This window comes from Eschscholzia californica, unplaced genomic scaffold, assembly GCF_041429995.1.
Source record: "Eschscholzia californica isolate CP2 unplaced genomic scaffold, dmEscCali1.0.p SCAF_3, whole genome shotgun sequence".
In the NCBI taxonomy this organism is placed as follows: domain Eukaryota; kingdom Viridiplantae; phylum Streptophyta; class Magnoliopsida; order Ranunculales; family Papaveraceae; genus Eschscholzia; species Eschscholzia californica.
Genome location: NW_028238420.1, coordinates 60,521,715 through 60,534,806, shown reverse-complemented (window position 1 = coordinate 60,534,806; position 13,092 = coordinate 60,521,715). Strand labels below are relative to the sequence as shown.

At 34.5% G+C, this 13,092-nt stretch overlaps 2 protein-coding genes across 3 annotated transcripts; one reads left to right on the top strand and one right to left on the bottom strand.

Annotated features, from left to right (window-relative positions):
- Window positions 1-1,135: 1,135 nt before the first annotated feature.
- Window positions 1,136-3,264, bottom strand: LOC147552722 (putative membrane-associated kinase regulator 2). Of its 2 annotated transcripts, none has more exons than XM_086671587.1 (2): window positions 1,648-3,264; window positions 1,136-1,553 (listed from the first exon to the last, which is right to left on the bottom strand). In XM_086671587.1, the coding sequence occupies exons 1-2, from the start codon at window positions 2,837-2,839 to the stop codon at window positions 1,441-1,443; spliced, it is 1,305 nt and encodes a 434-aa protein (XP_086527713.1). In that variant the 5' UTR covers window positions 2,840-3,264; the 3' UTR covers window positions 1,136-1,440. The 2 variants fall into 2 exon arrangements, with proteins under 2 accessions (XP_086527713.1, XP_086527714.1); XM_086671588.1 differs by having other exon boundaries at window positions 1,136-1,547.
- Window positions 3,265-10,449: 7,185 nt separating this feature from the next.
- LOC147552721 (RING-H2 finger protein ATL67-like) lies at window positions 10,450-11,582 on the top strand. The gene has a single exon (XM_086666515.1). It carries the CDS (start codon window positions 10,677-10,679, stop codon window positions 11,286-11,288), a length of 612 nt encoding a protein of 203 aa, XP_086522641.1. The 5' UTR covers window positions 10,450-10,676; the 3' UTR covers window positions 11,289-11,582.
- The last annotated feature ends 1,510 nt before the right edge of the window (window positions 11,583-13,092 follow it).

Below are 13,092 nucleotides of genomic sequence, written 5' to 3'. Positions count from 1 at the left end.
CATTTGGGTGAAATCCCCGAAGCTAGGTTATTTCTTGAAAGCTAATGGTATGAAATGGTCGTGCTAGTAGTTGGAAGTGTTACTGGTCGAAAGTGGTGTTGTTAACGAGTCGGAAGTTGTATTATTAACAAGTCGGAAGCGGTGGTACTAGTAGTGGTGGTTAGTAAGCTTGAAGACGAAGGTTAGAAGAAAAAAAAAACATTTTTAGACTCAAAATAAATTTGCCCCTCCATCAAATCTAAGAGCAACTCCAACTTTAACCTGTCTTAGACCCTAAAAACCATTTTTTCACCCAAAAATTTCAACTTCAGCTCACTCCCAAAAGTTTAGCTTCAACCTCAGCTTCTCTTGAGGCCAAAAATATGCGCATGTGGGAAACGCGTGTATGAGTTTCTTGTGGGTGTGCGAAAAACGTGTTTGATTTTGTATATGTACGAAACATTTGTTTGAACTATTTTCGAAATAATATTTTTTTTTCTAAGGTTGGAAAATCATTTGGGAACCAACAAGTTGTTGGGATGTATTTTAATTAGTAGGTTTGAATTTTTGTTAGATTTAAAATAATAATAATAATAATAACAATAATCAAAATCTTAAAATAAAAGGAATATAATTAATTTCTCTAAGAAAAATTGGGGAATATCCGAGCAGTTTTAATCCAACGATTAGGGAAAGTCCCAACATGACCGTTGGGGACATCCCCAATGATATGTTGGGGCGTTCAGTCGACCCTTAATTAAGGGCCGGCTGCGATTGGACCTCCCGGCTGAGGCTGAAAATTCAGTCCGTTGAGGTTGGACGTGCTATAAGGGGCGGAAGTTTTTGTTGTACATACAGACTTTTTTGATGCCCCAAAGCCAATCCAAATGTGCCAACTTTTGGACGGCCCTTTATACAAAGTCGGGGTCCCTATACACACGCGGTTCTTTCCTTTTCACTCTCCAAGTTTCTTTACTATTTTCGTCTTTGTCGCTTTGCTTTCTCTTTCGTTGACCATTTACAGACTTTAGAGAAAGAAAGTAGATAGAGAGAGAAAGAGAAACAAAGAGATTTCATGGTTTCTCTGAAGCTTTTCAAATGTCGACATTGTTTTGATTTTTGTACTGAATTAAAAACATAATCAAAGATGCATAAATTGAACTTCTAAACTTAAAAAATTTCCCTTCATTTTTCTCACAAACAGATCGATTTTTACACAGAAAAGAGTAGATGAAGTCAATCTACTACTACTACTACACATCTAGTTACTAGTAAAGGGCAGTCGTAATCTCAGAATTTAACAAACTCTTTTTATCTCCTAAATTTTTACATAATAATAAAACATGAAAAGAGATCACTCAAAAACTTCTTCATATGTGAATTTCACCATTATCTCACAGAAAACCTAAAAAATTTAATCTAGCTAATAACTTCTTCCCGCTTTTTTTTAGCTTGAAACTTTCAAATACTAGCTTCAATTACTTCATCAAATGAAACCCTAGATGAATCCATTGATTTTTCTTCAGTGTGATCGCTTGAAGATCTTGAAACAGGACTCGAATCAGAATCTGTATCTGAAACAAATTAATTTCTAATTAGCCAACTTATGTAGGAGGAGTACTAAAATCTAAACTTGTGAATCTAAAATTGATTGATTATGATGAGTACCTCTTGAAGAATTAAATGATCTTTTACAATGAAGAATTGCACTTTGAATTCCATCTTGTTGTTGTAACAATGAATCATCTCGTCTTTTCGCCTGAATCCCAACCGGAGTAACAGCTGCAACTGCCGACGAAGCAGATCGACTTTTCCCCAAATGTTTAAGAACAATTTCCAATCCACTTGGTAAACTTCCTTGTTTCTTAATCTTATTACTCAAATTCTCCAAATTTCCTTCTGATTCATCTTCTAATTTCTTTGGATGGGCTGGTGATAATGTACCTGATTCAGTTTTCCCTGAACCTAAACTCAATTGACCAGAAAACCCTAATTTTTCTCCATACCTTTTAGAAACTTTAACATAAAGAGGTTTAATCATCTTGAAATACTTTTGAACTACATCTTTAGAAAATTTCTTCTCATCTGATGAAATCACATCTTCATCAGAAGAAATCTGTTTGTTGTTTTTGTTTCCTGAAATTTTTGAACTAGTTTCTCTACTGAATAGAGAAATAATGGGAACTTCTTCAACTTTCAATTTCACTGTTAAAAACTTGCTCAGATTCTGTTGTTGTTTTTGAGATTCTGGAGTAGTAGTAGTTGTAGTTCCATTAATAGCATTATCTGCTACTTTGTCTGTTGTTGAAGTAGATTTTGGTTTCTTAAACCCTAGCATAAAAACCCTAAATTTTGTTGCAGTTTTCAACAAAGAAACAGGGAACTGAGGTTTATTATTTGTGTTTGTTTCAGAATGATTGAAGATGATTGATGAAGGTTCAACAAGTTTCCCTTTAAAGAAAATATCATCAGGAGGAGAAAATGTAAGACTTGAATCAGTTCTACCACCAGTTGAATCAGGGGAAACAGTAAAATCAAAACCTGGATCTTCTTCATCTGAATCATTCTCTTCTTCATCATCTTCACTATCATCATCATCTCCACTATCATCATCATTTTCAGTCTCACCATCTTCATCTTGTACTGCAAATTCCAAGTCAAAGAAAGGTCCTTCATCATCTACCTCTTCAACTGTTTCAACACCCATTTGATGAGCAGTTTGGGTGATGGTGGTGGTTTTGGGGGTGGTGGGCTCTGGTGCAGTTGTGGTGCACAAATGAGCATCAACAATGGTGGAAACACATCCACCACCACTACCACTACCAACACGCCAATATTTGAGTAAACTAAAAGCTTCCATGGTTAAAAGAGCCAGTGCAGTAAGTTTAGGAATTTGGGTTGGTTGAGGAAGAAGAGAGGGTTTGAAGCTTTTCTAGGGTTTAACTTGTTGAAGTGTGAAAAGGGGTGAAATGGAAAAGTGAAAAGAAGAAGGGGAAACAAAAGAAAGAGAGAAAGAAGGGAAGGGAAAGTACTTTCCTTTAAAATTTAATTTTTTAATTAAGAGGTAGCAGCAGTACTGAAAATGGTGTGACAGAGATAGAGGGGGGTGGACTGTGCAGAAGCTTTTACCACAGAAGAGAGAGAGAGAGAGAGTTTTAGAGAGAGAGAGAGTTTGCTTTAAATTTGTTGTTTTTATGGCGTCGTATGTGTGTTTGTTGTTGTTGCAGGTCAGTCATGTGAGGCCTGGTCAGAAGTTAAAACAACACAGGAGGAAGAGGAGGAGGATATACTCGTATACTGGTATGATTTCATTTCTTGTTATAAGATATGCGGAAGAGTAGTATAATTTTGGACTACAGTAATACTATTCTGTGTCGCACGATTTAAAAGCATCACTAGAGAAGAGTGTTTAATCACTATCGAAAAACACTACACTATTGATGTGGAGATTGTTTACAAAATATCTTCTGTTAAATACTAAGAAGTCGTTATTCCTGAGAAGAGGAAGTAAGAGAACAAAAAACACAGCCTCCTTATTTTGGTGGTGTGACGGTGATATTGTTAGTTGTCGTTTAGCGATGGTGGTGCTAGTGGTGTAGAAATAGTGGTAGTGGTGTATTAGCAAAGTAAACAACATTAAGAAAAGTTTAGGGCAAAACTTTTTGCATCACCACACTAGTTTTCTTGGAGTTTTCTTTTTTGTTGACAAACAAACTTAAATACTGCCTGATAATCGAAATATTGATCGTCAGTTGACTAAGTAAATAAGTCAAGAAAAACTCGAGAACCAAACAGACCAAGCGTGTCTAAGTCACCAGGGAGGTGAATCCAAAGGAGCTTTATCACCTAAGTCTGAAAGTTGGAAGTCGACACCTGTCTTTACGACGCCTCAAGCCCTGCTTTGACTCTAAAACCAGTCAGGTATGATAATAGCTCTGCTCTGGGTCTTGAAGCTGCAAGGGAGATATACAAAAATCAGCTCGATCCTTAAGTCTGTATTGCCTCAAAGCACGAAAAGGCGAATCTGAGTCTCGATTTACCAACTTAATCTATAACTTGACCCCTACGTTCCCGGCGAAGAAGTCCACAAAATCTATGATTCTTAGTAGCATGGACGGCAAGAATGCTCCTAGGGGCAACTTCCCATAAATAATATACAGAATCGCCGAGAAGATCTATCAAATGCAAAGTATATGCAATCAACAAAACTTATCTTATTTCAACCATAAAAGCGTGATTTTATCTAAGCCGGTTTCACAAACAAACCAACTAAAGGCAAGGTTCAATTTCTAAATTCAGATTTTGAATCATATTCTTAAATTGCAAAAAAGAGTATAATATAAGAAAAAAAATGATTTGACTTAGGATTGAACTAAGGTTGTTTGGTCTCTCTATCGTGTCTTACCAACTGTTTTAAAGTTGACTACTTGTTTTTTTTTTTGGTTATTTTTTTATAATATTAACTAAATGGGGTTTTACTTCTTTCTTGTTGTCATCCTGTGTGTCTGAATTAAGGTTTTGCCTGCTTGACTCCAAGATCAGCCTTGAATCCGAAGTAATTGGGCCAACAGAAAAAATAAATCCAATGTAAAACTCCAAGTATGCCCACAATTGGAGAACCACAGACCAGCAACCCACGAACAAATGTTGCCGTCTCCACCGCCCGAGAACATAATTAACAACGAAGATCACCACAAATGTTGCCCTTATTTATTTGAGCGGAAAGCACAGTTCTACAATATTGTTTCTCAGTAATATACACACGAAGTAGTCATCAAACACTAAAACTTATGACTTCTAAAGGCAAGAGCATTTTTTGCATTGGCCCAAATACTGTTAATATAAAGTCACAAACTTGTAAGTGTACCCTCGATTGTGCTATTGTGGCATTAATTTAACAAGCTGTGTACTTTTTATACTCTAGGTGTTAGCTAGAATAAAGAAAAAACCTTCTCTAATCCTATTTATCCCAATGAAAGAAAAGACGGACAATCTAGCTTTATTATTTTTTCGTGACTGCCTTCGTTTTAAGCATTTTAAACCCTTCATTTTCTAACTCATTTGAACCAATTGAACAACAACAAAGACATACTAATTCATCAAATGTCTCTATCATATTGTCAAGGGAGAGAGGGAAAAGCAAATCATTTTCACGAAAATCCCACTTCAATTGTGAATTTATCATTTATCATTTTTATGAAGTAATTTTTGGGTCGAGGGAGACAAATTCAAAATTGGTATAGTAACTTGGGAAAAACTCATCTAAGGTCTAGTAGTTTATGGATGTCGATTAAAAACAAATGTGTGAGAAAGAGATTGTTAGAACAATGCCTCCGAGTCAGTTAAGCGAGGGGAGAAAATACCAATTGTTGATCTAGTTTTTTGAACTAGAGACAAAGACTACTCAAAACGACTGTCACTAATAGTCATAAGCTTGGTCAGTCCACTTGTCTGTCACAAAGAAAATAATTTTGTAGAAAAGAAAAGTACAAATGTAAAACAAAAGAATCGAAAGCAATGGAAAAAAAATGTAAAAGAAAGGAAAAGAAGTGCAAATAAAAGTTAAGCTTTAGTTTATCTATTGTTATATACTGTTTTAGTTTAATAGCATGTTGATGTCGATGTGCCGCTTTGATAAATGGAAACCTTCCTAAAAGAAAAGAGAAAGGTATTTTGATTCAAAGAGACTTCTTTTTCTTTATTTTTGTTCAAAGATAGAGAGTTAAAGGGGTAAAAGATTAAAAAAAGTCCAAGAGAAAAATAGAGAGAGGGAATCCTATTCCTATCCCAAGATGGTGAAGATTATTATACTTTCTTTTATCCCTTCTAATCCCTTTTTTTTGGGGTATTTTTATGCGTATTTTTGCAAGTGAAACAATCTTGGTTGGTAAAGGAGCTAATCTAACTTGAGAGTTTGTGAATACAAAGATAGGACTTTATCCTTAACAAAAAAAAAAACAAAGATAGGACTTTGAATCTTTTTGCTACAAGGAGCCATTGATTCCGCAAGAAAATAACAAAATTCCTTAAAATCACATAGACCCACTTCGGTCGAAAAACAAAGACCCACTTCGGTCGAATAACAAAAAGGGAACTATGTTCAGGAACTCTAGTACAATTTGATTTTGCGCGTAATATGTTCATATACTAAAAGTAATCAACTTCTGTAACTTTAACAATCTTATAAAATTGTGATTCCTTTATCATACTTTAAAGTTATAAAATGTAAAAACACTTATTTCAACAAAAAAAAAATGCAAAACACTTCCTCATTTTTGAAGAAATAGAAATTTTGATCAATTAGTACATGGGGTCCCCAACTTCATTTGGCTCAAACAATCATAAAAGTATTCTTACCGGTTTTATTTAGTTATGAATGATCATCTAAAGGATGAAAATGATCAATCTTATAAAATACTGAACCCTTTATCATATTTTAAAGTTATAAAATGAAAAAACGCGCTTCCACATTTTTGAAAATTAGTACATGGGGTCGTCAATTTCATTTGACTCCAAGAATCATGAAAGTGTTCTTACTCTTTTTATTTAGTGACGAATGATCACCTAAAGGATGAAAAAGGATATCGATGCTACATTAATTTAATCCTACTATGCCTATTCTCGTCACACGAATTTTGAATTAGGTATTCTAACTGCGTTTAATTGTACGAAATTTTTCTGCAAACATCACCTATACAAAGCGGAGTAAAGATGAAGTATTTGACTCCTAATTTTCGACAAAAAAAACAATTGTGATAAGTTACATAAGACGACCAATGCAGATAGTTAATGTTCAACCAACATTTTGAGAGATTTTAGCGGACTCACCTATTCAACTATTATTTCAAATCCAACTATCATGGTTGTTAACCCTTACTATCCCCATGTATAAAGTATAAACACTTTATTTTTGTTGTTGAAAGATAAAGTATAAGCTCTTGCTATAAATATTTTGGGATTTTATGTTATTATTTCTTGTTATTATTTCTTGTTTAAGATGACAAATCTAAAAAGATACATATGGGACCAATGAAAAGCACAAACATAGCTTTTAGAATTGCCCTGAATCATGGTGGTATAAGGAGACCTACTCCTAGAGTCACACTTTTGAATTCTTGTTGTCAAATCATTAGAATCATTTTAGTCTCCGTCCATTTTACCTTCTTATGGATTAAGATTAAGACTATCTGAAATACCCCACTACTCATTTCATGGCTTAGTGGTGGTGGAGAGCTCTACAATCATTACTTACCCTCTTATTCCTTCTCTCTCAATTGATATCCACTATGAAATTTCCAAGAACTACTAATCTTGACTACAATAGGGGTAGAGGAAATTTTAAGCTCATGTAACTAAATTACTTATTATTTTGAGAGAAAAACTACATTTGATTCAAAATTTTAATCCATCACAAGGAGAAAGTTGATGCGTTCGGATCTCATTAGTCAAGACAATTCTCTCTACGTATGACTCTGGCTTATAAAAGCCGGTCACAGTTGACCTTTAATTTCAGGTTAAATAGCATCTTTGTTATTTTGCTATGCGTGACACTATTTGAACAATAACCCTTGCAACCTCATGAGCTTATTAAAGAGTACATTGCTGAGAAGTGTATAAATCACTTTGTATAATTGTGCAACTATCCGGCCTTTTACCCGTCGAATATACATTTGTTCCTTGATTTCCACAATTATCATAACACATATAATCTTACCGCAACAGTTTCTTCTCCTTCTTCTCCCTCGAACCACCTGCATGTTATATTCCTAGTTTGAGTATCACCTTCTAATCTTTGGTCCACTGAGTAATTCATTCATGTTTTTCTTGCTAGTCTACATCAACGAAAGACATGGTCGTTGTCCTCCTCCATATTACAAATTGAGCAAACTGTCGAAACTTGATAGTTAAATCAGAGTGTCCTTTTCTTCGTTTGAAGGACATCATTTAATAAAGAAAGAATCAGATCCAGAGAAAGAAGAATATCGAAGGGAGCCTATTGGCTACCGCCACCAACAGAAAAATTAAAAATAAACTTTGATTTTAATTTGAATATTTTAGTGCAATCTATTTTTAATTTGAATCACGTATATGATGAGGAGTCAACTCAATCTCCTATTTGTATTTTGGGTCAAGTTGCTATTGATGAGGCCCGCTTATACTCTTCGATTCAAATTAATAAAATAAGACAACTGCCTAATTTCATCAAAAAAAGGAAAGTACAGTGTAGTCCCGTAGTTATTTACCCCTACAAAAACTCACAATGTCACACGATCATTTTACAGGTTTTAAATTGTTACTAATAAATCAAAATTTTAATGAAAACTAAATTTTAATTTCAAGGCCAGGTTGGTTTGTTGAAAATGGACAGGTGCCTATAAAGCGTCTAAAACCCTAAATCGTGCTTTAAACATCAGCCCAAGTAACAAATTACCCACAAAATTTATTGGAGGCGCCTCTTCTTCTGACCATTGGTATAGTCGTTTTTATTCACAAATTTTAATTGTTCACTTTAACATAAAAATACGTTCTTCGAATGATCAAAACCCGTAATATTGTTTCTCAAATGATTAATTATATTAAATTATTAAATCGACATTACATCATATCAAATCATATGTTATAAGGATGGAATAAACACATCTCTCATAAAATAATTTTAAATGGACTGTGAGAAACTAGAGTACTAGACCATCACCAAACTAACCCATGACAAACTTCTTTTTTTATGAGAAAAACCCATGACAATCTTTACTTGACTAACTAATACACTTTATTTAGGAAACTGGGTTGAAGGAACTTCATAGTTTATTTGGTTCAAAAGAGAACCGAAATTTTCTTTACTTAAAAAAGCAAAAAATGTTTTTCAAACCCATTGCAAACATTGCACATATTCTATAAAAGTAACTATTATACCTCAATGTATGCAACCCAATGCAACTGATCGCATACTCAATGCAATCGACATAATATGTACAAAATTGACTATTATGTTTCTAATGCAATACATTTTTGTAAATTGACTATTAAACCTCTATACTCCAAAGTCCAACACATTGCAAATTCACTTTTTTATTAAATTTGACTATTGTACAGAGTAACCGGAAACGTAATACACCCCGATTGTAACTTTTTGCAAACTCAATGCAACTTTTTTTATTCAGAAAATTTAATTATGTTCGTCAAAAACTTAGATTTTCATATAGTCATCATATCAAACCAAAAACAAAATTTGAGGACAAAATTAAGAAAGATCGAACAAACCCAACCAATACAGCTCAATATAAACACACTGGTATTTGAAAACTAATTACTTCTCGATCGAAACTTAAATCCATATATAACATTCGTTTGAGCGTAATCTTTCGAGTTTTTTCTTAGTTTCCTTTTGTTTCTCCCTAATTCCACCACAATTTATTTTCCACGTCGGTAAGGGGCCGACTAATTGTCATTGTCGGCGATTTTTATTTTTTTTCAATTTTTTTCTCTCCTTTCTCTTCCTCCTCCGACCACCACTTCCGACTACCAACGTCATTTTGTCTCTTCTTTCTCCACCTCTTTCTCTATTAAATCTCTCTATATCCTCACAGTTCCGTCAAAGTGAAGGGGTTTCAGGCGAGACCCTCATGGAGGATTTTACCTGAAATACTAAAACCATCGACCGAAGAAGGAGATGGAGAGAGGGAGAGAGAGCTAGAGAGACAGAGAGAGGGAAGGAAATGGTCGTGGCGGCGGTCGAAAGTAGTGACAGGAGTTGGTGGTCGGAGATGGAGAAGAAATTGTGTTGTTCCAAAAAATTTATTCTCTTCTCTCTCAACTAAACCTCCTCTTTTTCCTCTCTCTCGACTAAATCTCTCTTTATCCTCACTGTCCCGGCAAAAGAAAAGAGTTTCAACCGAGACCCACGTGGAAGATTTCGCCTAAAACCTTAAAATCGTCGATCGAAGGAGACAGACATGGAGAGCAATAGAGGAAAAAAAGAGATGGAGAGTGAAGTGGTGGTGGGATTGAAAGTAGTGGGCCAAATTGGTGGTGGTAGATGAAGATGGAATTTTGTTCCTCTCAAAGCTTAGACAAAATACACAAGTTCAATCTAAAATACTGTAGTACGAGGGTATAACCCGTGCCCAATGGACACGGACAGTTTTATCAAATGTGTCACGTGATGTTGGCTTTAAGACAATTGTGATTGATCTATACGTGCCCCACATTGCAGCTATAGGCGACCCTCAAAGGCTAAAGTTTAAGGGATCCATATGTAAATGGGGTGCCTACAACAATAATATGAATACCTTTTAAGTCTTCCCAAAGAAAAATGAGATCTTTGAAAAGTTTATAGATAAACATGGGAGAGTAAATCTTGGTCATTCGCAGGAGGGGGAGAGATACCCTCCTCCCTTATTATTATAGATGGGAAACCTTTTCTTATTTTACCAAAGTTTATATATTAAGATTGAGATTAATAAAATAGTAGACTTCTTTTACCAGATTTAATATGTTCTTTAATAAGTTGACTCAACTCTTTTAACTCCCATTAGAAAAAGAAGAGAGATAGAGAGGGTTTTCTGTTCTTCATTTAGTTGAAGTAATAAATGCAGCAGCTGGGGAAATCCACCCACCCACAAAAAAAATCTCAATTTCTCTCTCCTCCCTCAAAAAAGAAATGAAGAAAACCCTTTCTCTCTCTCTTCCCACTCAAAATGTCCAGCAGCTCCTCCGCTGCTGGCTTCCCTTCCTCCTCCACCACCACCCTTTCCGTTGATGACGGATCTTCCTCCTCCGGTAACTTCTTGACAAGCCTCTCCAACTTGGGTCTAGGTTATGCCATTGCCATAGCTCTTGGATTTCTAGTTCTTCTATCTACTCTTCTCCTTGCTTCATACATATGTTGTCGAGCTCGTAATCGTTCCCGTTCTCAAAACCCTAATAATCATTCTAATAGTAACAACGGAATTATCCTTCCGAGAATTATATTTGTTGCTGAAGATGATGAAGATGGAAATGAAGAACACTCTGTTACTGGGCTTGATCAAATGGTTATAAATTCTTACCCTAAATTCCCATTTTCAAAATCTAAAGATCTGGGTATTAATGATTCGGTCTGTTCAATCTGTTTATGTGATTATAAAGAAGGTGAAATGTTGAGAATGATGCCTGATTGTCGTCATTTTTTTCATCTTTCTTGTGTTGATGCTTGGTTAAGGCTTAATGGTTCTTGCCCTGTTTGTCGAAATTCTCCATTACCAACTCCATTATCTACACCATTATCTGAAATTGTTCCTCTTTCTCAGTACCCAGGAAATCGAAGGTGATGATTTTTAATAGTAGTTCTTATTAGTAAAATTTCTCTTTCTTTTTCTTTCTGTATAAATTTTTGATAAGTCAAGATCTTGGTAGTTTTGTTTCAATTTTTAATTAGTGTTGTTTTCTTCTATATAATCAGTTTCAATCTTGGGTTAAATTGTTATCAATACTTGTTTTAGTTCAAGGGTTTTACTTTATTTGTTTTACTTAATTTTAGCTCTTTCAGGTTTGTTCTGTTAATTCTACACAATCTTGTACTGGGAATGCTAATTATATGTTAAATGAGTTTAATTTTGTTGAAATTGTAGTTGGATTAGATTATACTATGGTATTCAATTTTAGTTGATTACTTCTATTTGTACTATTTTAACTAGATTTTGAATTATTCTTGTTCTCATAGTTAGTCACGAAAGTTCAATTCTTTGATTACTTTGCACTTTGTAAGTGAACCATAATATTCTGAATTAGGGTTTTAAGTAACTAGTATAGTGTTCTTAAGGGTTTATCCTTGTGAGAAAGAGACCTCATATCTCCCTTACACACACTTGTTTCGCCCGCTAGGGTTTACAAAATTACAACCGATATTCTCCATCACCATTCAATTGAAGAAACTTCGGTTAGCCTAAACTTTCACCTGTTTAGATCTTCCATTTTTTAGTTTTTTCGAGCTCCCACTCTTGCACTATAATACCATACCTATATATCAATATGATAAAGTCATTGAGATTTTAAAAAAAAAACTAGTTGATAAAAGTATGTGGTTAGGAAGATGTTATATCAGTTTCGCAGTTAAACTCCAACTCACTCTGGCAAAAAGGAACATTTCGAGATGGTAATAGATTTTTTGGATCGCATGCGGTGTTTGTGTTCTTTATCTCTTAACCTTGCGTGATTCTTTTACTGAAAACATAATCTTGTTCTCTTGCCTCCTATCGTCACATTGGGTTGACGATGTTGAATTCCACTTTTAAACTAGGGTTCCTCGTGACGTTGTATGGTTATTGGTACTTCGTTATAGATAACTTCATTGGAACACCAAGGTCTGTTTTAATCAGATTAGAAACTTCTTATCCCCTTATACCTTTTTTCTAGCAAAAGTTGACAATGTTCTTGAATTTAGCTAGCTTGTGACTTGTTTGTTTATAAAAGATGGAGGTTTAATGTTTGTTGGTCCCCTAACCATAAGAAAGATGTATTTCAACAAAAACAGTTAGGGGTATAAATAACTATTAGTTGGTACAGATCTAATCCAAGACAAGGTTTTAAAGTTTGAGGTTATCCTCTTGATTCATTGATTGTAACCCTTGTGCCCTATTTATTTTCTACCTACCCATCACTTTTTGTTGGTTTCAGTTACAGGTACCTTTTTGTTGAAGGTCCATTTGGAAATATGTTATGGGTTACAACCTACAAGTACCCTTTCGTTGAAGGTCGTTTTTGGTAGTAGTATGTCATGGGTAACTTTAGGTCGTTTCTAGAAGTATGTCATGGATTACAGGTACTCTTTGGTTGAAGATCGTTTTCGAAGTATATCTCATATTAGAAAAGGGAGTCCAAACAGTAACTCATTATATGTCTTTTTACTAGCTGTTATTTTGACCAACTTCAATCCAATATAAGTTATAATGGAAGTAACTCAAAATTAGATACTAATAGACAAAAATGACATACAAAATTGCTCCAACAAAAAACATCATAATATGATAACACAACTAGAAAGTGTCGGTAACTATAAATTTTTCGGCTATTGAATTACTCTTCACATAAGTAAATGATAAAATGATGTTTGCAACTCTTCGAAGCTAATATTAC

Excerpts from the sequence above, each read along its gene's own strand:
- LOC147552721 (XM_086666515.1), top strand. The coding sequence starts at position 10,677 with ATGTCCAGCAGCTCCTCCGCTGCTGGCTTCCCTTCCTCCTCCACCACC.
- LOC147552722 (XM_086671587.1), bottom strand. The coding sequence starts at position 2,839 with ATGGAAGCTTTTAGTTTACTCAAATATTGGCGTGTTGGTAGTGGTAGT. Across the intron at positions 1,554-1,647 it reads ATCATTTAATTCTTCAAGAG|ATACAGATTCTGATTCGAGT; the intron begins GTACTCATCATA and ends AATTTGTTTCAG.